The sequence below is a fragment of the Pagrus pagrus genome, assembly GCF_965226575.1.
Source record: "Pagrus pagrus genome assembly, chromosome: 3".
NCBI lineage: Eukaryota > Metazoa > Chordata > Actinopteri > Spariformes > Sparidae > Pagrus > Pagrus pagrus.
This window is the reverse complement of record NC_140187.1, coordinates 20410921-20435932: the sequence shown is the minus strand read 5'-3', so window position 1 is coordinate 20435932 and position 25012 is coordinate 20410921. Positions and strand designations below refer to the sequence as shown.

At 40.8% G+C, this 25012-nt stretch overlaps 2 protein-coding genes across 4 annotated transcripts in view; both read right to left on the bottom strand.

Moving 5' to 3' along the window:
* Window positions 1–294: 294 nt before the first annotated feature.
* Window positions 295–1611, bottom strand: LOC311255367 (uncharacterized protein). The gene is made up of 6 exons (XM_084349779.1): window positions 1590–1611; window positions 1429–1499; window positions 1210–1333; window positions 915–1063; window positions 666–814; window positions 295–577 (listed from the first exon to the last, which is right to left on the bottom strand). Exons 1-6 carry the CDS (start codon window positions 1601–1603, stop codon window positions 398–400), a joined length of 687 nt encoding a protein of 228 aa, XP_084205905.1. The 5' UTR covers window positions 1604–1611; the 3' UTR covers window positions 295–397.
* Window positions 1612–2861: 1250 nt separating this feature from the next.
* Window positions 2862–25012, bottom strand: part of LOC311253550 (RNA-binding motif, single-stranded-interacting protein 2-like) — a 31992-nt gene continuing 9841 nt past the window's right edge. Inside the window, exons 2-14 of one of the 3 annotated variants that reach the window (XM_084347594.1) lie at window positions 23023–23186; window positions 17408–17466; window positions 16858–16949; window positions 12910–13067; window positions 12720–12799; window positions 12500–12609; window positions 12256–12299; window positions 11954–12047; window positions 11789–11839; window positions 11258–11368; window positions 10990–11067; window positions 8783–8870; window positions 2862–7414 (exon numbers count right to left, since the gene is read on the bottom strand). In XM_084347594.1, the coding sequence (XP_084203720.1) occupies window positions 8790–8870; window positions 10990–11067; window positions 11258–11368; window positions 11789–11839; window positions 11954–12047; window positions 12256–12299; window positions 12500–12609; window positions 12720–12799; window positions 12910–13067; window positions 16858–16949; window positions 17408–17466; window positions 23023–23186 (1122 nt within the window). In that variant the 3' untranslated portion in view covers window positions 2862–7414; window positions 8783–8789. The remainder of the gene's footprint in view (window positions 7415–8782; window positions 8871–10989; window positions 11068–11257; window positions 11369–11788; window positions 11840–11953; window positions 12048–12255; window positions 12300–12499; window positions 12610–12719; window positions 12800–12909; window positions 13068–16857; window positions 16950–17407; window positions 17467–23022; window positions 23187–25012) is intronic. The other 2 variants (XM_084347596.1, XM_084347595.1) reach the window with 2 other exon arrangements.

Genomic DNA, 25012 nt, shown 5'->3' with positions numbered 1-25012 from the left:
AAATTTGAAAATTCAGAGTTTGAATTTCTTCCACAAAACTACATAGTGCCCCTTTAAACTTCTTTTGCTATCTCAAATTGCATAAAAAAATTTAACAACATAAGCTTTTCTATTTAAAAGCAGTTTTTGGATAACTGGCAAATCAAGTTTACAGAAAAGATAAAGTGAAAATAGTTTATTTACTCACTAACTTGATTTTGAAGTTTTCAGTGGAACTGTACTTTTAAATAACGAGTCGAACACACATTTCACACACTCTTCACATGCTTTAATTCTTAAACAACAGACCCATCCTCCACTTTTCCCTTAAGTCTCTGAAAAAATCTTTTTCAGCAAAGTACAGCAAAGAAATATGCGGCGTACTGCATGAAAAGTGACAAAAGTACTGTTAAAATGACTAACGCGTTGTGAATTCCACCTCTTCACTACTGTCACTGGGGAGGCCGAACCAGTACTCGCTTCTCACACTGACCAAATATGTTGTATTTGGCTTCAAGGGTTGACCAGATATTTCATAGTACTTCCGACCAACTGGTTTGGTTGCCTGGAATGGAGAAACTGGAACGGATTTCAATACCTGGAATGGATAAACATATGATATAGTTAAATATCCATGTCTATGTCTACATCTCCAGGACAAATGATCTCAGTTATGACACTCCTACCTTTTCTGTGTACCCTTTTTTACGATAAGTCAGAGTGGCAGCCAATTCGTCACTGAAACTGGGCCTGTGGTCCATGTTTGTCCTCCAGGTGACTTCAAAATTCCCATTGGACTCTTTGACTGTGACGTTTGTTGGGACTCTGGGCTTAACTGTGGAAGAAGAGAGACAAGAAAAGTAAGTTTCTCAGCCTCCACTCTGGATCAGTCTATTCCAGGCAGCTGCAGATTTCCAGTTAAAAAGTCAACTTACAGCTATTGGCGACGCTGATGATTTTGGAGCCAAAGCATTCGGCTCCTTTACAAACTGTTGCATTGTGAGTCTCCCCATAGGCTAGAAACATTTGTTCAGAGCAACAACACCTTTCACTGTCACACTGCTTGACAATGCAATGCACTTCCCTGTGGAATACCAGATAATTATATGTATGTATACAACATCATTATATGAAATATTTCTGTATTCTCAGGCTGATTTGAATAAAAAAAAATTGAATTAAGATTAATTAAGAATGTAAAGATATATAAATTAGGTTTAAAGAGCTTACTCAGACCGGCTGTCGCTCTGGAGAGTCAGGTTGTATCCAGAACAGTTTGGTGCTTTAAAGTCACAAGACATCCTGACGAAGTCATGGGTACAAGTAAGATTTTGGCCCACTGTGTTACTAACTCCTGCATGAAACAAACACAACCAGAGGAGATTCATGATTAGGATTCATTTTAAAGCTGTCTATGTCCACTGGACGTACGGACTGGACTGTGCGTACCAGAGAGAGCGACAGCAGTCGCAATATTTCCTACAACAAGTAGGGCGACAGACAGCATAACGCCAGCTTGCCTGGAAGAAAACACAACAGCAGAGGATTTCTTTACTTTAAAGCGTTAAATTAGATTTTTTACGTTGGATAATAGAGAAAACCTACATTACCTCTCTAACTTCATGCTGACACGAGTTCAGTCCACTTCTGCCCGTCCTGTGAAGAGTGGATGTGCTGTACTGTGGGCTCTCTCCTTTTTCCTGATATGGAAAGCTCTTACTGGAAATATTGCACCACTGATTCAGTGGAAAAGCTTTCTACTCCCACTCTTGGCTATGTTGTTGTTGACAGTTCAGTAAGTAAATAGCCTGATGAGTTAAGTTGGGAATAAAAAATGGTCAGCTACCAGATGTCAATATGCAGAGACAGGAGTGAAGGGAAGGTGAGATATTGTCATGCATCATAAGATGGGAGAGTTTAATATGCACTGAAATACATTTACTCAAGTACTGAATTTAAGTACCATTTTTTGAGGTACTTTCCTTGAGTATTTCAATTTTCTGCTACTTTATTCTTGCACTTCCCGACATCTTGGAGGCAGGTATTTTACTTTTTACTCACTATATTTGACTTTTTCTTAGTTACTTTGCAGATTACTTTTGTTTGTTTCTTTTGGTTGAATCAGATACTTACGGTAATGTTTTATAATAACCATAATTTATAAATGATACATTTATAGTTAATTAAACTTTAGTTGACAGTTATTTCAGTGTTCGCAAACAAATAAATGCTTTTTCAACCATGTATTAATCAATTGTAAAGGTTTATAAACATCAGTTGCAATTTTATAATGGTCATGGTCTAAATACTGTTTATAGTTGAACTACACAGTATTTATAAACCATTTAAAAATTAATATAAACATTACTTGCAACTTTAGAGTTGGCATTTCATTATTTAACTGTGAAATTACTTTTTATTTAGGTCAAATTAACTATAAATGTAACATTTATAAATGGTTATTATTACAAAGTGTTGTCACTTAACATTTACTTTTGTTGATACAGACCTCACACATTACTACTGATAAAAAATGAATATGCATCTTCACTAGGTTCACAGGTACCACGTTATTTTGTAAGGGGAGAAGATTGACTGTAAATAAAAAGATATAATATATATATATATATATATTGAAGGTTGAAGGGGGAAATGAAGAGAATTTTAAAAAATAGACAAACAAAAAGGTGATAAGTCAGCTTTTACCCCTTTCAGCAGCAAAAATGGATGCAAATGTCAGAATTATGACGACATCCACCAGTACAGCAATTATCAATACAACTGAAGCAACAACAGCAGGATGAAATGAACCATCTGCTGTCAACACTACACTCTAAGTTACCTTAAGACAACAATAATAAACAACACAGTTCACTCGATAATCGAAACAAGGCTTTTATTAAAAAAAAGAAAAATTGACATTTTCAAATTCAAAGAGAAAACCAAGAAAGAAGGAAAGTCTCATTTCAATCAATAAAAAAAACACAAGTTACAGACAATTTAGCAACTCTGGCACAGGAAGACAAAAGTAGCCAAGTGGCTTTGCAAAATAACCAAATATCAAAACCTCTTTCCTCTAACAAAACTGTACAAAATGAGTTCTTGTATAAATAAGAAAACTGTTCACAAACAGGGAATGAGACGAGCCCGTCGGATTTTCAAAGTGTGAGTGTGAATTGGTTCATACAGTGCGGAGCAACAAGACATATTTTTATTATTCCATGTTCAAAAATGTGAGTTTTAATAAAGTAAAATGCAACTATTTAAACTATCCAATAACAAAAAAATTAGCAAACTAAGTCTTTATATTAGAATGATAAAGTTATTATTGAAAATCAAACATATGAGGGGTTCTCTGTATAAACCAAATTAAGATCTTTGAGAAGACATTTTGAAAATCCAGACTGGGCAACATCTAACCACCTGTTTGGAAATCCTGTTTTAGCAGCAAAACATTTTGAAGCTATGAAATAAGCCATCAAATCTACATTAGGATGGACAAAAAGAGCATTTTCAAATTGGTGTCGACTGAAAATAATAAGTGCAAGGAGATTTTTTTTCTCCATCAAATATTGTGCACCGTCTTTTGAGCACAGCTCTTTTTTTTCATAAAATTTAATGTGACTTAAGGTTCTACAATTTTCATGATGCTGTATAATTTTGGAGCGTCGTGGTTTCCTGTAATTTTATCTCTGCTGACAAGTTTGTTAAAAAAAAAATAAAATAAATGAACACTGCATCGTAACAAGTGGTCATTTCATAGTTCCAAAATCCCGGTTTATGTATTAAAAGTGATGGCTAATACATGGAATATCATTTCTCTGAACATATAAACAATATCCATGACATTTTCCTTCATGGTGCACTGAATCTGAAAACTTGCTAGTCACTGTGTTATCTGGACAGGTTATAAATCATAAAAAAATCCAAAACGACAAAACACACAAGAAGAAACTAACAAAATTGTGTAAAGAGGAAGTGGAAGGAGAAAAAAAAAAAGACTATTTACAAAATTAGCTCTCGTGTCTGAAACGCTGACCATCATTAAAGTTCTGTGTTTCTCCTGGGTGTCTGCGGAGGCCAATGACATGCACTCAAACACTCCATGACGTACAGTATACTGAGGGAAACTCAGTTTAATCAAAACACGTAATCAAAACCAGATTGTTTCAGCAGTTGTTCACTCTGAAAATCATCTGATATATTTTGATCCGCGCACTGATGACGGATACAGTGGTGCCCAAAAAGTTCAAACAAAACCTTAAAGTACTTAGTAGTTGAAATTTATCAACAGAATGTGAAGAAATAACAGTTTTGACGTTGTGACTTTCTGTGTCTACACTGTAAAATATGACAAAGTAACTTTACTTTAATATCGACAAAACTGATTACCTCACAATTACCAAATAGAATAATAATTTTAAGTTGTTAAAACTCTGTAGCTTGAACAACTTAAATTTAATAGCCTACTTAGCTTGGTAATTCTGATGTTATCGGTTTCCTGACGTCTTTAAAGCAAAGTCAACTTTGTAAAACTTTACAGTGCATGTACTGAAGCTAGCTTGCTAACCAGCTACACTGCAAATCTTAAAGGTTGACCTTACTTTAAAAAAGTCGAGAAACCAATTGCCTCAGAATTACCAAGTGAATTAGTTAAGTTTTAACAACTTAAAATTATTAGCCAACTTTACTTAATGTAATTTTAAGGCAATCGGTTCCTCGATTTTAAAGTCACGTTGTCAGATTTTACAGTGTAGCGACATCCTGTCCAACGTTCCTGTGACGCTCCCCTGGTAGTCCGAACTACCAGTCTGGACCGCTATTTGAACGGCTAATCGAGCTAACTAGCTTACGGCACCCACAGATAGCAGCAGTTAGCAGTTACTCTGGTGATATGCTGCCCCCTGATCGTTTTGAATCTTAAATTTGACAGGTGGCCACTTCTTACATACTGCACCTTTAAACTGTGGCCACCATGTGAAATATTGTGTGCATGTCACCACCATTATTGCGACCTTTCTTTTTCTGCATCTACCGGAAACCAGAAGGCCAACAGAGGAAGTTTGTCTGTGACAGAGAGCTAAAAGATGGGTGGCTACAACATCTTTGGTTGCGGAAATGAACAACAGAAAAACACAGCAAAAAGGTCGACACGTGAAAAAGTAAAAGATGAGAACAGGATCATCAAACTGCGAGCCTGGAGACAGACGTTATCACACTGTGTTTTTCACTGGATTCAAACATGGATGGTCGAGGAGCAGCTCCCCGCGAAGACTACAGCTAACTACTCAAACAAGCCTGTTGCCATTTTTCTGCAGTATATACAACTTAGTGTCAATCCTATGAGCGCTCAGGCAGTTCATCCAGAGAAGAGACATTAAGGCTTCGCTAAAAAAGGGTTTTTGCAGAATTTTCGGATCACTCACGAATTCATTCAGACTTGCTGTCTCACTAAAGGCTGTAAGAATCGTCTTTAATGGCACTTCCATGGTCTAGTGAGCAGTCCTTTGTAAAACCATGATTTTCTATTATCTACATATCTACAGTTTTTGATGTCTGTATAAATTAAAGGTCAACATATTTTGAATGTAGTGACGCGAGCTCCACTCGGTTCGCTGACTGAAAGACTGCGTGTATGAAGCCTCCGCTGCAGCCTCAGTATGAGTCTTTTGGATCAGCACTAAATGAAGTCATTGTTTGGTTCTGAAAGGCTTTACTACAAACAGGTCCGACACAATATGAGGACAGACGACGAAGAGTTTGGAACGGAGATCTGTGTGAAAACAAAACGTGATGTGCACAAGATAAACAGCATCAAGAGAAAAACACAACTAACGTCTACTCTGCTATAAAAAGCTAAACTCTACAGCTAAAATCAAAACTACTTCAAAGATAAATCCATCAAAAAATAAGGCAAATTAGCTCAAAAAGTTTTCAAGTGACAGACGAAAGAAAAACAAACAGAAAACATTTCTACAAACTAAAAATCACTGACAGAGAATCAAACTCAGGTGACAACAGCAGCATCGAAAACAAAAAAGACCTACAGCTCCCCTTCCTGTCAGACAAATTATTCTCAGGGATCGCGTTAGTCTTCTATTCGATTTCCCTCTTTGCTTTTGCTAAACTATATCTTAATTTAGTCACTGCATTGTTCTTTGTACACTCTCAGTAATCTAACCGCTCGGATCCAAAGCACGTTTGCTTCGCTCCTTCGACGGAGGATGAATTTTAATGATACCTGAAGGTTCGCCACAACAAAACCGCTTAAAACCACTTCTCACGGACACGGATGTAACACGGAGTTACATTATAGCAACACGGAACGACTATTAGCATGAAGAGGTATCATTTTGATGGTGAATACAGGACTTGAAGTGAACTGAAAGTCTAATAATTTACACGAGCCAAATATCAGAGCTCATCATTTACGCGTGGGGTAAAGATCATCACGTCTTTATAGACTACAGTATTAAATAACTTCTTTTTCTATAAATGTATGTTTCAATTATCTAAAAACTCTAAAAAATAGAACTATAATTCAAATATAAATAGAAATAATTGATTGTCTTTTGTTCACCTATGGAATAATGGTTTAAAGTTTAAAAACAAAAATGAGTTTGACTAAACTATAAACAATGTTATCATCATCTGTGCGTGAATAGAAATCTCTGCAGCAGTTACAGGAAGAAGAAGTAGCTTTAAACGGTTTGCCTCCCACGGTTACAATGACTCCACACATCAGACCAGCAAGTGTTGGTTTTTTTTTTGTTGTTTTTTTGAATCTGTACAAATTGTCGCCCACGCTGCTGCAAGTAGAATGTCAAACAACAGACATCAGGAAATAAAAATAAATGTTTGCATATTTTACAAAAAAAAAATAAAAGACACATTGTGTTTCAACTCTTCCTTGAATCACCCTGAAACGTCCAGAATGCTTTTCTTTTTTTTAAAATAAGAATTTGTTATATTACGTGCACAAAAATAATGCTCTGTGTCTTTTCCTCCTCTCATTATTTTTTTTTCTATTTTTTTTTTTAAAACTTCTTGTTGTGTTCCTTTTTTTTTTTTCAGTTATCAAAATAGATCAAAGCTTCTGTGAGGAAGATTCCCACCTTTGGTTGATCAACTCTTGAGGATGTGAGCAGGAAAGTCCAATAATGTGAGTGTTGTCCTTTTCTTTAAAAAAACAAACCAAAAGAAAAAAATACAGACATACTCATGCATGCACGCACACGCACACACACACACACACACACACACACACACACACACACACACACACACACACACACACAAACACGCACACACATGTTCCTTTTGTTATCCATGTTCAAGTCCGGGTGCTTGGTGATGGTATGGAGCACAGTTCTCTTCCAGCTGAATCCTGTTTGGTCGGATTCATCTCGTGCCCTCGGCCCCACCCTGCTGGGAGCTGGAAAACACACCGCGCAGCAGTGACACACTGAACCTGCTCAACTTCATTGTTTGGATGTATTTTGAACACTGCGGTCATTTTGCTTTCTACACATGCAGGGTTCACATTTTATTACAAAGATAAATGAATAAATAAATAATTCTATAAAATTGTCTATATCTGCTATATCTGTTCTATTTGATGTTTGAGGTTTCTTTAGATAGGTAATAATAATAAAAGTAACAATTTGTCAACATACTGAACTAAATAATTGTGTTTTTAAGCTTGCATGAACAACTAACAGAGCTGCAGGGATCCTGAGTCCTAGCACCCAGAAATCAGTTAGCACTTTTTGCGCTTCTGGTTCCCTTGTCTTGAAAAGTCTTGGTCTGTGGTTATCACAGGCTTAAGCTATTTGCACGTTTTGTTCTATGACATAAAATACATCAGTAAATACTCCTACCTATGAATCATACAGTGTTTGGGTGTATTCAAAAAGGCGGTTGCTAACACGTGGCTAAATGAGACAACAGAAGTTGTCACGGACATTAAACGTCGTCACGCCCAACACAAAGACTCATCTATTCTACTTTACAGGCCGACTTTAGTTGTACATTATCCTAACTCTGACTTTCCCCCTATTTAGACTGATCATTTTATAATAAAGTGTGTACAGTAAAGTGTTTTAGGAAGCTTTGTGTTGGTGACACTGAAGTCATGTAAGTTCATGCATAGCCTAACGTTAGCTTTTTACTTCAGCCGACTGCAGTTATGCTTCAAAAACATGGAAAAGATTATCTTGCTGAACATAACGTGTTTTTAACGTTCGTTTTTTTGTCGAGGAAACCAGGTTCTAACTTCAAGGTTACCCCACAAAAATAGATAATCCTTGCTGCACTCTATTGCTCGAAATATAATCCCTCACTGGTAACTGAAGGTGTTCTACAATAAAGCAGCCATGACGGCCTCGACCCGTGAAGAAGTAGTTTGACATTTTAGTAGATGAGCTTATTTGCAAGCCTATTTTGCATTTGAAAGACTTCTATTTTTTGGCTCTTCCACTCTCTGCTGTCTGCCTCGTTGACTTCCTTCAGGAAGTCACTGCATCGTCTCATCTAACTCTATGAATCAAATAAGCATAACCAAACTGTAAAACTGTCCAACTCTTCCTTTAATGTTTGCAGTAAATCTTTATGTGCAATCAGGATTACGCGACCATGTTGCCTCGTTTTAATGCAGCAGTAATCTTAACATGTCTGAATATGATGGTAAAAAATAACCATGAAAGAAAAAACGGTCACTTTTCCAATTTGCACCGGTCGGTACCGAACAGACTTTTATAACTAAATGAATTTTAACTAAAATTAGTTAATTTCTCTGTCTTACCTTAGTTTCACTTGGTGTGTTGGTAAGAGTAGTTTGTGTGTTCTGCGGGAGTCTCCATTGCAACCTGTTGCTGTTGACCCCCGTTCTCCTGGAAAAAGAGGACAGGTTGTTCAAAGACTATAAATGACAATGTGCGTCAATGAAACAGATTTTTTTAAGGACACAGAAGAAAAAGAAGAATTTTCCCACTGCCCTCCCCACCAAGTCAAGGTCAATATCTTTGAGTGGATGAAGCAAAGAGCAGTCAGATTTTAACCAAAAGCCAGTGCACACTACAGGACGTATTTACTAAGAGGCATGCTCAACATTTATCTTGTACTACAATTGAAATGGTAATTCTGTGTTTATTTAAACCTGCGCCTTAGTTTGGAGCGTAAATGACTAATAGGTACAACATTTTCTGAGACTGAGAGCTGAGATTGTTATTCTGTCTGACCACATTATGGAAAGGATCCCTACAGAATAGCAAAATCACTTTGGTTTAATCAGAAACAGCTATTATACCACTCCGTTCAAAGCTACCAGACTCCATTGACAGAAACAGTAATTTTACCTTGCAGAACACAGGAGTTGCTGGTCCACCGCTGCCACGAAAGATTAGCTTGTTCGTTCTATTGTATAACTTTTGAAGGGTTTGGTCAGATCCAAACTATCTCTTTAACTATCTCGAAAGGCTTTTGCTAGTCTGGCTATAGTCTACAAGGCATTTCAATGCTGAGAAAAGAAATTGCAATTCATATCACGATTGAATAGATTGTGATATTAGATTTTGGCCAGATCACCCACCCTGACCTATGAGTCATTTACATACAATACAGTGCAAAACAACAACAACAACAACAAACCGAGGGGGCCCAGGTCTAAGAAATGTCGGAGTTACCCTTTGAAGAGTGTCTGAAGTTGACTTCTACCTCCACGCCCTTCTCTCTACCTCTCTCTCTCCTCTCCGACCTCACACTTGATCTTATCTGTCCAACCACAGCCTGGGTTCCCGCCTGACGACTGCGCCTCTCCCCATTCATAAACCTGCCATTTTTTTTTTCTCATTCGCCGTCTTGCTCATCCTGCAGGCTCCCACTGCTGTCATTGAGCTCCACCTTCCAATAAATGATTCAAGGCTCCCCGCAGGCTCAGACGGCCCCCTGCAGAGCGCTGTGCCAGAATGTGTTTCAAACACTGTGGAGTGTGTGCCAGAAGTCTTCATAAAGTCAGTCTGACTCTCATTCATGAGTAGCAAAGGCCCCTGAAGTAGAATAATGGAGGAGCTATTGTAGACCCATACTGTGTGTTGCAACAGTATACCGTGCTGAAAGAGGATTACATGGGGAAATGTAATGTAAATAAGTTGTTTATATAATTACATTTATTAAGTAATAAAGTGTTGCTATTAGTTATTGAGTGAGACAGTGAGAAAGACACTAAACCACAACGTAAATGTTTGTAGTGAAAAACTTTTTTAGCATCATCGAGCACTGTCATGCCTCATGTTACAGTAAAGTAACAAGCAAATTCAAATAATTCAAGAATAAAAAGTAGACTGCTAATGTAACCCTACTCTGCCTCATCAGCTTATCAGGATTTAACTGTGCCAGCGAGAAAGATTTGATTAACATTTCATATCTTTCAGCTCTGAAGCACAGCTCTCATGCGGTCCCATATTAGACAATTTTACTGAAAACTGAATTAACTGAACTTTTAGATTAAAACAGCTAAAAACCTCAAAACCTCAAGGAATTTCAGTGACGTAATGACTAAAGATGCACTGAAACCAGAGAACTGACTCAAAGACAAAACAATGCAAGACAGTCTGTCCTATCAAGTTGCTGCTTCTCCTGCTGTGTTTCTGTTTCATCTTTCTAAATTAGCACATGAATCAATACTGCCTGAACTAAGATGAAATCTGAGATGCTTTTTTTTTGTATTTATAGAATAGAGCTGAAGTAATCAAAGAGAATATGCTTGCTTCTACCTGTCGTACAATACTACGCACACATACACACACCTTCAGGGCACATGGACACTGCCCAGCTCAGTCACTTTGAATTATCATCTCCCCTTCTTTTGTGCATTAACTCTTCCACTCCTTAAAATACATACGAATATGACCCAGTTTTAGTAAATACGTCCCTACGAGAGCTTCAATTATTAGTCATCCACTTCATGGCAATATTAAACGTAAGCAGCTGAGGTTGAGGCTAGCTTCATACCTCTTGGACACTGGAGGGAGGCACTGGGGTGTACTGGGGGATGTAGGTCCCCTGCATAGTTGAGTTGGCCGGAATATACTGTAGGGAAGGCAGAGAGGAAACACAGAGGGTGTGTAGTATCTGACATGAATAGTTGACCTTGTGAATCCCAGGACAGTTAGCCACGGGGACTTTTTGCCGTATGCATCGTGTGTGTGTGTGTGTGTGTGTGTGTGTGTGTGTGTATGTGTCTGAGAGAGAGTGATGTGCATGCGTGATTGGTACTGACTGTGCCCGTGCTGCCCAGGGACAGATGGCTTAGCTGCTGGGTGAGAGGTCCCATCATGGACGTTGGCTGGATGGACATGGCGTGATCCATAGTTGGGGTAAGAACTGTACCCTGTGAACACATGGAAACACACACACATACATTACAAAGTCTGAGTCTCTATTGTGTTTATAGTTTCTAAGTTCCTGAAACTATAGCTGACAAACGCTGCACCCAAAACCACGTTCTCTCTTGACAAACCTGATTCCTCCCATGAAAACTATCACGTAATAATCAGAGCAGATTGTGTCATCAACATATGATTAACAGGGTTAGTCAAACATACACAAATATGTCACAAACTACATCTAAGCTATAGACAATGATGCTGATTAACATCTGTTGGCCAGAGTTCATCCCACAATCTCGTAGTTGCGTTTGTATTTCACTTTTTTGCTGACAGGTAGCTACTAAATTCAGGCCAAAGCACATTCAGTGGCTGAGTGTAAATGTGGTGTTACATGAGGGGAGGAGAAGGTGGTGGATACTCACAGCTGGCTGCATGAGGTATGACTGATGGTGCATCCAGGACGGGCTGTGTACCTGCAGATCAGGAAACACGTCATAAAAATGAAAAATGAAGTACTGACATTAAGGCAGTTGGCAAATCAGCACGGCTCTAAATTCAATTCATGCGAGTCATAAATACAATCCCACCTGGTAGGATGAGACGGGTGAATGCATGTAGGGTGAGAGAGAAGTCTGGGCGATCATCCGGTTTGGAGCCAGACTGTAGGGTGAGGAGTAGAAGCTGGAGAGAAGACAGAGCAAAGCGGGAAGTCAACATGAAGACAGACACACCGCGTCAACAATCTGCAGTATGTCTCCAACTATGTCAACATCATTTCTGTGTTCCTTCGATGCCCAGCAGAGGGCAGCACGTTACTAGATTTTGAGCACTGTGCTTATTTTCCTGAAGGGTTGGGACTGTTTTCAGTCAGTTCATGCATACCACTCACCCATTTTGTAAGGCTGTGGGGTCATACGCAAGCGTCATTCCTCCCTGGGAAAACAATACACAGGATTCAGAACCAGTGAGGTCATACAGACACCGTTGTAGTCCGTGTTAAAACAGTCAGCTTGCACACAGTGCACAAATTCCAAACTTTTAACATGTTCTGGCTTCGCTTTCCGGACAGAATTGTAGCATACGAGCACAGGAAGTTCATAGAAGGAATGTTGAGTTGAAAGTAGTCAACTCACCGCGTCTCCGTCTCTAGCCCAGGGCCTTCCATTCTGAAGGTACTTCCCCTGGTTCTGCCTCTTCTTCTGACCTCCGTCTGCAAACTTACATAATAAGGGCTCTGTGGGCACTGAAGAAGAAGCAACACATCAGACAGGAGAGTGAATTCAGTGACCACAGCGGGAAGCTCTGGCAACAACAACACTATCAGGTTCTCAGAACACAAAACATTCCACGCACCAGGCACTCCCGGTGGAGTCTTGATGAATTTGCCATTGAAATGCTGAATTATGGCCTCGCACTTCTCCGTGGACTCCATCCTGAAATGCAGTCCAAGTCAAGTTTCATTTTAAGCCATAACTGCTTTTTATTTCAAACACAAACTGTGCTCAAATCATCATCTAATCATGTCAGGGTGCTGCAGTCTGACCTGGCGAATCCCACCCCGCGGCTGGTCCCGTTAGCATCTCGGAGGATACGTGTGGAAATGACCTGGCCAAAGGACTTCAGCATGCTCTCAAGCTCCTGCTCATCCATAGATACTGGCAGGTTGGAGATGTAGAGGTTGGTGGGGTCCTGTTCTTGTTGCTGTGGAGTTAACAGACATGAAAATCAATTCATATACAGTCTTGTTTTATTGCAACTAGGGATACACAATATCGGCAGTATTGACCAACTGAAGCTTTAAATCACTTTCTTTCTGGCCATATGTGAGCAGATTGTAATGAGATGTGAAAAATGAGACCTTCCCCGTCTCTCTCTGTTGCCTGTGAAAGACTGTGGATGGTTTGTTTAAGTTGTTAACGCGGCTGGACTGTGGATTTCTTTGTGAATGACTTGAGTTTGTTTTTTTCCGCAACAGTCCAAAGGATGTGACTTTATGCACGTTCTCAAGTGCCTCGTCTCAGTGCCTCTCAACACTCCACTAACAGAGAGCAACAGCAGCTCTCTAACGTTATTAAATAGCTACAAACCTGCTTCCAATACAACGCAGAATTCCAACAGAGCCCCTTTAAAATGAAATATCAGCATCAGCTTAAAGTCATTTGCTTGTTTTGCCCAGTGGATTCGTACATTTTGAAAAAGTATTGTATGTATACTGTGAAGAATGTGCATAGTAATATGTTAAATCCACTACCAGAGAGACTTGATGTTGTCTGTGATTAGGTGGGAAAAAAATATGTCCATATAAACATGTTTGCATAATCAAATCCAATATCCTGCATCCCTAATTGCAATACCAATGTGTGTTGGTGCACACATCTGAAACTTTTGTAACAATTCTTGGCTGCTTCTACACAGCTTTCAGATCTCCCACTGGTGGAGGAAATGAGTCCAAAGCACTTCAACTTAAATGTAAAATAAAAAAATAAAAAAAGGCACAAGATTTTATTTTCAACACTTTCAAACATGTTTGCAAATGCAAATGAAAAATGTTCTTGTCACTTTCAAGATCTTTTTCACACATCAGAAACCCCCGTGTAGGCAGTCTTTCCATCAACACCTGCCATCACTCTTTGCACATTACTGCTTCATCATATCCATGCACCATGTCAAGCATCTTTTTGCAATAGGACCCAATACGGATTAAATGTTTTTTTAGCAATTAGTGCCCGATGAAAACACTGAACCCCTGAATAATCTGTCACCCATGCGTGTGTCATTGCCTCAACTGACACTGCCGGCTTTTAAAAAGTCCATACGCACACATAAACACACCGACACACACAAATATGAATTTGTCTGCAAAGACTAAGTCACACATTCTGGAGGAATGTGGTCTAATTAAGAGATCTTGATAGCTGCGAGTCACTTAGAGAGGAGAGTTTATTCACAGAGTTATTTTGCGGCACTAGCTTGAAAATGAAACCTTGTGTGAGTGTGCAGAAGCAGACAGGAAGCCAGGCATGAAGTTAAAGAGTACAGAGAGCAACAGGAGCCTGGCAACCGGGAGGAAAGAGGCAGGGCTAAAAAGAGGGGAAGGGAAAACAAGAGAGTGAAGGAAGAGGATAGAACGGAGGGAGGGAGGGAGAAATGAGAAGAGCTTAAAAGGCTGATATTTTGTACTGACAAGATAGGAAGTAGTGGGAGTCTTGAGTAATTTGGGTAATGAAAGGACAGAAAGAAAAAGAGCAAAGAAGGAAGAGAGGATGAATGAGCGCCTGCTGATTAACAACCTCTTCGCTTTCATCAAAATATATTTTATCTCATGTCCTCTCTTCCAAACACTTCAGTTCTGTTAGAACTGCGCAATGTGGCCATAAAATAATATCACAACATTTTTCAGCTATGTCATGATACGCGATACACATCTTGACAAAATCAAACAAATGACTAAGTGGGTCAAGGCAAGTATTGGAACAAGTAGGACATTATGTCACTTTCCTGTGATGCAGCCTTTAAAACCAGGAAGAGGCAACGTTGATATCATATCATGGCATAACGAATTCAGTTTTTCAATGTTGCACGAAAGAAACTGTCACGTCAAACAATTCGGTGGTTTATCATTTGCACTAGTCTGACCCCTTAAACAGGAGAGGACGGCCAGGATCCAGATGCTAATAGTACAGTGAGTTTTATGATTCGATAATAAAGATTGATGGGTTTTTTTTATGGTGTTAAGTGTGTCAATGGCTATCTCGAATGAAGATTACGAGTAGCCTCTGTTCTCAGTCGTGAGCCACCTGGCGAAGGGCTAACCTATTTTCTGTGATTGCCGTCATTCTGGGCCGCCATTATGCAACACTGTGGCACAGTGCAGACCAGACGAATGCAGTTCAAGGCTTAATTTAGTCTTTTTTTTGTCCTTTTATTTACCTTTTACCTGAGCAAGCACGCACGAGATCCCATTTCATCGTCAAACAAATATTCAGCCTGCTGTAGATATGAAAATGCTGTTGGACCAAGCCCAGACACATGTGAATGGGATTTGCTGAGGCGTCAGTGATTTTTTGTGTGCGTGTGTGTCAGGCCCTAGGTGAGCCATGTCTGTTGAGGTGTGTCTCTTTGTGTCTGCTGGATTTGCCTGCGTGTGTGGGGAGCAGCGCGTGCGAGCTGACGTCTGAGTTTGAGCAGGGAGGTGCTGGGAAGTAAGAAGGGATCTATTTTTAACCCTGCCATGGTTCCCCTGCCCCTTCGCATGTGGCTCCTCCGGGCCCGCAGCCTGGGGACCTGGGCGGCCCGTTCAGGGACTGAGCGCACTCTGAGGACAGCGAGTGCAAGGTGTGGCTCGTTCTGTTTGTGAACAACACTCTGTAGCAGCCATGGTGAAGGTGCAAACAGGTGAAACTGCACCTCAAGACTTTGATATTAAACTGACTTCAGGCTGCTGCTGGTGACCTGAGGTAACCCATTGACTCTGGAGCGGCTGTGTATATTTAGGGTTTTATAGTGGTTATCAACACCTCTGACTGAGCACATGTTGTCTGGGTGAGTCGAGTCTTGGTGTCTAGTTGCACTTGCCGGGTATTGAGATACACAGGATTGTGTGGCACTCTCACAGAGGAGGTGCAGTGAAGTTAGACTCCGGGTTTAGTTGCACCGGACTGGTTCAGGTCAACTGGCAGCATAGATCTGTTACAGTGTTCCAGTGCTGGGCTGAGGGAGACCCTGGTGTTACATTGCAGAATGGGTGTTTGGGTGCAGGACGAGGGGGTGGGGGTGGGGGGGCAGGGACACTGGGGTGGAGTGTATTAAGTGCTGGTGTCAGCCCCAGGCCTGGGCCCAGACGATGGACAATGCCAGCTCATTGTGCCTGCCCCATTGACAGTGGGTGTAGTGGCACCCTCCCCTGGGTTCCCTCAATGGGGAGCCTGAGAGCCGGAGGGATCAGCTTAATGGGCCGACAAGAGTTGCTTTGACTGCAGACACTTGGACAAAGAGCTCAGAACAAGCGCTACAACAGGAGCAGGTTAGCAACATACACAAGCACAGAGACGAGGGCGTGAGGGGGAAGAGAGAGAGAAGGTGACGAGGAGGGAGACGACGAAAGAGGAGACAAAGACGATGAAAGGAAAGGCGATGAGTAATTCTGCTTGAGCAGTTATGCCTCTTGCATCTGTCCATTGCTGGCACAGGTTCAGCCAATGAAGTCTAACAGACGTACGCCTCCCTATAAACCAGAGTTTATCTTGAACCTTTGCCAACAGGACACTTGCTGCCAATCAGTTTACCTTTTACATGTCAGAGAGGGTGAGTGTGTGTGTGTGTGTGTGTGTGTGTTTGTGGAGAACTCTTGGTGGGCAAAGTTTAGCAGCTGGCTCTTTGAAGATCAAGAAAGAAGACGAGACGAGATCATAAGGGGAACAAGACGAGTCAAACCTAGCTGGTGGTTGGTGGTTATACAACAGAGATGAACAAGAGCTGGGTGATTTCTTACTTTGGCCATCTGAGCCTGGACCCCACTGGACTTGAGGGCCGTGACAGCTTTCTGTGCTGCTGCTGGACTGTCGAAGTCCACGAAGCCATACCCTGTGAAACACACACAGACGCATTAAAACGGCTGGGATGTTATGAGGGTGGAAGTGCTGCACTTCCCCGCTGAGAGTTTGATAAGTAAATCAATACCACTCTCATATCTTATCTATGGGTTGAATATGAAGCTAGAGCCAGGCGATGGTTAGCTTAGCAGACTGGCCTCTACAACATAAACAAATAAGATATAACATGCAAATGTATGAGCTTCATGTTGATATTTCCTACCTTTTTCTACAGAGCCAGGCTAGCTGTTTCCACCCGTTTCCAGATTTTAGGCCAAGCTAAGCTAACCATCTCCCAGCTGTAGCTTCATATTGAGTATACAAGCATGAGAGTGACACCGATCCTCTTGTCTGACTCTCAGCACAAAAACAAAAAAGCGTACTTGCCATAATGCTGCAAATTCTCAATTTAAACAAAAAATGACAATGAACAGCAACGACACAACCCACCTTTACATTTGTTGGTGGTTTTATCCAAGATGGCCTTGGTCGACACAATCTTGCCATACCTGCGGGGACAAAGACAAACACAGAAAGCGGCATGAATGACAGACGGGGTGACTGCGGGGCAACGGGAGGAAGCTGCTCCTGCCACGCACATACCGATCCCATCACACATCCTAAGGCTGCGTGACTGCAGGTGTAAACATGAATACGTAGTCCTTCATTCAATTGTGTCAATCAGGTGTCACAGAAAACGGTCTGCCTCCACCCTTCTGTCTTTGTCTGCTGGTGGAGGCTGTTACAGTAACTCTGCTCCTTTGCCTTGTTCTCGACAGACAGGAGACAGCACCCCAGGGCCAGAAACAATTTGTTCCAGGCCCGTCTTTACCACACACACACACACACACACACACACACACCTCTCGACTAAATACAGCTCCACTATCGGGTATTTTTGGTTCAAATACGGCTTTAAGGTGTTGTCAGTAGCCAATGTCTGACTCACAAATAGAAATATTGTCTTTCAAAGGGACTCTCTGTTTGTTTGATCCACACACAGAAGAGTGTATGAAACATAAGCTAGTGTCCTGACCTGTAATGTCACTTGTCAAAAGAAATAATAACAAAGGACAATCAAAGAGGAGAATCAATTAATGCACTGACGCAGTATCATAAAGCATTCACAGTATGAAATCCACCTTTAAAGCAGTGGAAGTGTTATGTAAGATGTGGAGACTAATGGAATGCAGCGTTATAAGACGGTGCATCAGCACTACAGTATAATAGACCTGCCCTTGTCTGGTGAATTTAGCCAGTGAGGGAGGCTGGTGTTCGTCTGTTTGGGCGACATGGCGTCTGGGCGGAATGTACACTGTAACCTGATGCTTCACCCCTCCGGTTCGCCTTCCTTCCCACCACGTCCCTCTCCCTCTCTCTGTTTTTCCACCCTCACATTGCAGAGTGCCGCTGGGTCCTACGCTCCCACCTAGTTGCAGTGGACATTTGCCCAAATGACTCAGATCTGACTAGACGGTCATGGCACAGATTACTGACACCAGAGAAGTATTCATGCAAAAATGCTGTGACCTCATCGCCTTCGTGTTTTCAGAAAGCACACACACATCGAGGCCAGGAATCTTTTTTAGAAAACACAAGCGCGGTAGCAGACTCAGATTTGAGTAAGCTTCATATCCAACTGGATGTGCGCATTGATCTCTCACAGTTCAATTCACATTATGTTGCTAAAATGCATGCAGCAGCCACTGATCTTGATAATTGTGAGCTATGACATGAAGAATAGAGACATTATGAGGGAAGCTTCCTCACTGCAGACATTAATGATTCATCATCCATTGCCAAATAGCCAGATGACCTTTGCATAGGCTATGTTTATAGTTTCTTACTGTCATCTAGCAGCTGCAAAGTGGTCATTAGGCATTAATATATATATATCTAGAGAAGCTTGATATCATTTAACCCATTCAAGTCCTGCTGAAATGTGGCATTTCTTTTTGCTACATCTCTGGGGTTCTCAGAGAACAAATGTGGAGACGTTTTCACGGTCAATCTGTTGTTTAACACACTTTCAACAAACGGTTTAAAATGTCCAAACATTTGTAGAAAACACGTGTGGGGCTCAATGGTTTAACCATGTAAAGGAAGTCCCTCTGAACTTACATTAGGCATGAATTAAGTGAAACTGACTTGCACAACTGCACTGGTTTCACTCGCTAGAAGTTTCAGGAACGATGTCTTTTCACTGAGATTAAGCTCAGAAAGCACTTTTTGGACGACCCTGTACTACACACACACACACATGCAGAACTATGAGACAAATTTTTAAGCCGCTTTCTTCCCTTTTACAGACAGTTCCTTCAAGACCTATTTCTAAATTTAGTCTGATAGGAAGAAACCTATACAGAGCACAGACAAATGTTTGGTTTCTACAAGCTCAGTATGATTGAAGAATCTTTTTGAAGAATATGTGTCATTACTGTTTTTTATGTCATTACTTATCGTTTATTCTTCCTTATTTTCTTAATAATTCAGTATTCAAACTAGAATGGCACTCAATAGAATGTAAACTACCTCCGCCAAGGCCAAACAGTCCCCTTTTAATTCAATCAAGTCTAATCCAATATCAAATAAAACATACTTTAGTAGTTTTTGTGTAATCCTGCTGACAAACCAACCAACAAACAAACAAACGAACGGACAAAAACATAACCACCTTGGTGGAAGAAAGTATCTTTACAAATGGTTTAAAATATGTTGTCAAAACCAAAATGACAGACATTCTGGCTTATATATATTGTCTTGAGTTATATAAAACAATAAGGGCTGCAACAATAGTCGATTCAAACTAAATTCATTGCCATCTACTTTGATAATAAAGCAGAATTGTCAATCATTTTCTGGTTCCAGCTTCTTCAATGTGAGGATTTGCTGCTTTTCTTTGTCATTCATGATGGTAAATGAAGAGTCTTTGGGTTTGGGACTGTCGAGCAGAAGAAGCAATTTGAAGACGTCACTTCGAGCTCTGGGAAACTGGGATTTTTCGTAATATTTTGTCACGTACAAAGACTAAACGATGAATGAATGAATTGTTAAAATAATCAGCAGATTAATCGATAACGAGAATAATCATTAGCTCGACACAACAGTAAAAATGTCATCATAACGAATGATGACCGTCTCTGTTGATGACGGTGACAGTCACACTGGCTCTGATTCTTCTATTTGAACACTGAGTTTTCACTGGAAGCGTGACAAAGAAAAACAAAAGCTGTGTTTCATGTTTTTACCTCACAGAGATGCCAGCAGAGTTCAAAGGTCTGAAGGCAGTGACTGTGTGACCCTGTGCTTACCTCCAGCCCCTCTGCAGCAGAGCAGGAGCCCACCGCACTGTGGAGGCCACAGGGACTTAAAAGACAGCGCTGACCCATATATGTCTGACATTCTTTCCCAGCAGGCCATGCTACTCTTTTCCCTCTCATTTAAGTTTCCCCTTCAAGTGCAGCCCTCCCACCCACCCCTAAACCTCCGTCCTCTCTCCACCGCCCCACAATGACTTCTCTGTCCATCCCCTGCTTTTACTGCCGACTCCCTGTGTTTCACATACCAACCGCAGATTTTAGATTTTCTTTGATTGTCCTGTGTGTGTGTGTGTGTGTGTGTGTGTGTGTGTGTGTGTGTGTGTGTGTGTGTGTGTGTGTGCAGTGTACCCGCACTCAAATATTAACACGATTATCAGATACGAGCCGTGTAAATTTGCTCTGTGGATTAGGGAGGCTGCAGGGTCAGAGTGGTTAAAATGGAGAATGAAATGCACATATTACCGAGGGAGGGGCTGTGGTGTTAGTATTAGCAAGTCTGGTTTTATTAGTTATGGCCAGTGCTTGTTCAGGGAGGCGTGTTGTTACTGTGAATGACCCGTGGAAATGACGTATGCACGACTAAAGTTCACAAATCACATCTGTGACATCAGCACAGCCCTGACCTGCAGCAGCCAAAACCAGTTTGGGTGCTTTTTTTTAACTGGGTTATATCTGTGTACGTACGTGTGTGTGTGTGTGTGTGTGTAACGCCAACATATAACAGAGGCTCGGCTGTTTGACTAGGGGTGTTTAAGTCTTAGTTCGCGGCTGTTGAGCCAATTCAGCCACACAAAAAGTGGGAGGTTAGATCAGGACATGAGGAGGCAACAGGCTGTACCCTTCTCTGGCCCCTTCGCTCCTTCTTTTCCCCCCGTTTGTTCCTTCTTAAGCCTACTTCCCTCTAAGGCTCGACCATTTGCCTGACAATTTTTTGTGTTCCTGTGATTGTCAGGATTTGATCAAACTGACCTTAGTTGTGGTAATTCAGCACCCTTATTCACAAACCACTTTTCCTTCCTTCCTGCCTTTTTCTGAACATCAAATTATGGCCTTAAACAATTTAATTTCATGTGTCCAACAGATGAAGAGCATCGCTCCAGACAGAGCAGATGTTATCTGGACTCTTTCTTCAATGTAGCGTCAAAGATAACCATCTTAAGAAAACATGTTCCAGTTAAGGTGGACTGGAATGTGCTGCCAGCTACAGTCAGACTGTAGTCTGATTGAATAATAACTTACAGTGAGTAATATTTTACCTTTGCCCTATATACCTGCATAACTTACATATTATTAAAATGTTTTTACATTATTCTTTGGAGTTTGTAGTCGACTGTTTGGGAGCTTGTTTTTAACTAACTGATTACAGGAATAGTTGGACGTTTTGGAAAATATGCAGCCAAGACGTGATTAGCTTAGTTCAGTTTAATGGAAGCAGGGACAACTGTTGGCCCGGGGGTCACTCTTATGTCAAAATTCTGCCTTCTGCCACCTCTGATGTAGTTCATCAACATACTGAGTTTGCAACTGTACTGTAACACAAACATAATTTGTAGTTTTATGTTGTCAAATGACACCCAGGAGCTGTTTGGAGTTTGTCAAGAAATTGTTAGAGCAAGTACAACTCCAATAAATCATGTCCATTTTACGTTTCTGTGTCAGGGTGTCCGTTATCCAGTAATTACTTCAACTCTGACATGTTTAATAGAATAAAATAGGCTAAAATCAAATTTCCACACACCCTTCTATTTAAAAAAATAGAAAAACTGACAACTGGTGGTTGAGCTGCATTGCGGAGACTGTTGTCATTTTCAGCTGTAACTGTGACGTTTGAAGTTATATAGTTAAACAGGCTGGTCTGACCTATCTGAAGTTGTGTGCTTATTTCATGTACTAACTTCACTGATATCTACACAACAGCGATGTCTCAGATCAACTGCTAGTTTTGGGTACAGTCAAGCTGTCATTTTCTGTAGTCTGTGGCCCAACAGGTAAATCAGTTCTCCAACCTAACGTTTGTTAAAGCATCACACATGCATTGTAGATGAAATAGATGTACATACTTTTAAATAACACTATGAAAAAAGACAATTAAATTGTATGTGTGCTAGTGCGTGAGGCAGGGATTTTCCTAGCCAGTAGCGATTATGAACAAACATCGTGACTGGCTCTGTAGGCTAGCCTATGTGACGAATGAAGCAAATTTTTCAGATTCAATGGGATAACTTGCCGTATCAGCAAAACAGCAAACAGAGATGAGTGACAGAGATGAGATATGGCCAAACAAACAAACCGTAACAAGTATTTTCTGATACCAAGCAGGTCTAATGACAATGACAACGATGTCTCTGAGATGCATTCTACAGTCACGGACGCAGCTGATGCTGTGGAAAAGAAATGATTGTGTCATTCTTTATATAACCTGCCGATCAATCGTTCCAAAAACACAGATAATATTTCTCCGGAATTTCTCCCATTTGTCCGGGACATTGAAATCTTCCAGGACATTTGGACCAGCACCAATTTCTTTCTAATGAAAACCCTGTTCTGTATATGAACGGATTAAACAAACAAGACAGAACATGATATCCATTTCGTTATCTGACTCTCTGCAAGAAAGCGAACAGGCATATTTCTGGGAAAAAAAGGCACACTATTCCTTTAAAAAAGAGACTCATGAAGTGGCATTATTGAGATGCAATCAGAATAATAAGACATGTCTGAAAAAAAAGTTTGTAAATCACTCACGGCTGGCAGAGCTTGACCAGGTCTTGATCCGTGGTCCCCGGATGGAGGCCGCGGATGTACAGGTTAGTTTTACTCAGCTGTTCCCCGCCCCCGCTGCTGTTGCTGCTACTGTTCGTGTTGGGACTGGGGGGCGCCATCTGATGGCCGGAGGACACATAGGCCTGCTGGGATAAGAAAGAAACGTCAACATTAGCTAACTGTGTAACAGAGCTGCAACAATAAGTCTATTCATCGATAAGTCGAACGAAAGACAATTAACTCATTTCTAGTTAATAGTTGTCATTTTTTGAGCAAAAATGTCAACTATTTTCTGGTTCCAGCTGCTTAAATGTAAGAATTAACTGTTTTTCTTTGCCATTCATGTAAATAAATTAATAATACGTATAAATCTAAGTAAATAAAGAGTCTTTGGGTTTTGGACTGTTGGTTGAACAAAGGAAGTTATTTGAGGACGTCACTTTGGGATCTGGGAAATTGTGCTAAGCATTTTTCACAATTTCTTTTTGCATATAATAGACTAACTGATCAATCATGACAACAATCAGCAGCTGCAGCATTTACACACAACAGAAGAACACAACATTGTCAAAATGCTTAATATTTTCAAACACCCGAAAACACTGGACAGGTACACTGATTTTAGTGATCATTCAAAGTGTGAATAACTCAAAGGAGATGTTGAGAGTAATCCTGCAGGAGACAGATGATTATGTGGGAGCTGCGAAAAATGATATCTTACAGGCCTCATGTCAACACTCAACAATACTGCTTTCTGAGGGGAATGCGGGGCCTCTTGGCTGCCTTGTCCATATAGGGAAAAGGGGCCTCTTATGCTTTCTCCATGTTGGGTAACTTACTTTTTTACTTTTGGAACCACAAAATAATCATGTGGTGCGATTCAAAACCAAAGCTCTGAAGATCTAAAGTTTACATTTAGTCAGTGTGATGATGCAGAATTAAATCATCAAACCATATTTACCATCTATACTCTAGCTCTTCCTCTCTTTACACACTTGCTTAAAAAATGCAGATATTTCTAAATGAATCACTGCCATCTGTTCAAGCTTGCATTTCAATCCGTCCTGAAGCCTCAGGTTCAACACGGTCCTTGAGACACACTTTTCTCTAAAGCGGTATCTAGGGTTAACAGTTAACAAGATCCCGAGTAGCATGAGGCGAAAGCTGGGTTCAGCTCAGTCCACATTCAGACAAAGTCCATTTATCAAAACAAAGCAGAAACAGGGAGAATTCAAAGAATGAGTAACAACAGCACAGCAGGAGCTCATTACTACATCACAATACATGGTAACATACTCATGTTGTGGCCATGTGCAATGATCTGACGTCCACCTCAACCACAACTCAACTTACTTCTCTGTTCTCATGTTGGCTTGTTTTGTTTCATTAATCTTTGCCGGTGAGCACTAGTCATAAACTACAGCAGTCAACTCGTTGATGACTCACCACCGGGAACATGAAACACCATTGCACAACAACCAGTGCATCATCTCACTATGGGATTGTGGCCCTCCCTGGAGAAATCAAACAAACGATTGTGTAACCATCCAGTGGAATATTTTTATTGGGATAAATGTGGTTTCATTATCACTTTGCCTGTCAAGAACAAAAAAAATAGACATCTCTCTTTCTAGGAATAGATCTCCTGGCTGGTTTCCAAAAAAGACTCAGGCAATAAATAGCAACACTCGAGTGCCGACCAGGCCCTCCAGAACGGGCAAACGTTGTGTCTGTTTGCTGTAAAATAAATGACTTATATCACATCTCACAGCCAAATGTTTTAATTCAGTGTTGCGTGTGAAGGAGTAAGAACAGATACGCTTTCTGCCGGAGCTCAGAGCCGTGTAGCGGGGGAGTCTCGTTTTTGAGAGGCGACAAGAGGACAATGGGTTAATTCGAGGAGAGTGGAGAGGGTCACTGATCAGACTGGTGGTGTTTAGGAAAAGCCCAGCAGGAAGCAACGGTCACACCA

Bases quoted from the DNA above. Each gene is read 5' to 3' on its own strand.
- LOC311255367 (XM_084349779.1), bottom strand. The intron at 1,064-1,209 runs GTAAGCTCTTTA...GGTATTCCACAG, and splicing joins CAGAGCGACAGCCGGTCTGA to GGAAGTGCATTGCATTGTCA. The intron at 815-914 runs GTAAGTTGACTT...CTTCTTCCACAG, and splicing joins CATCAGCGTCGCCAATAGCT to TTAAGCCCAGAGTCCCAACA.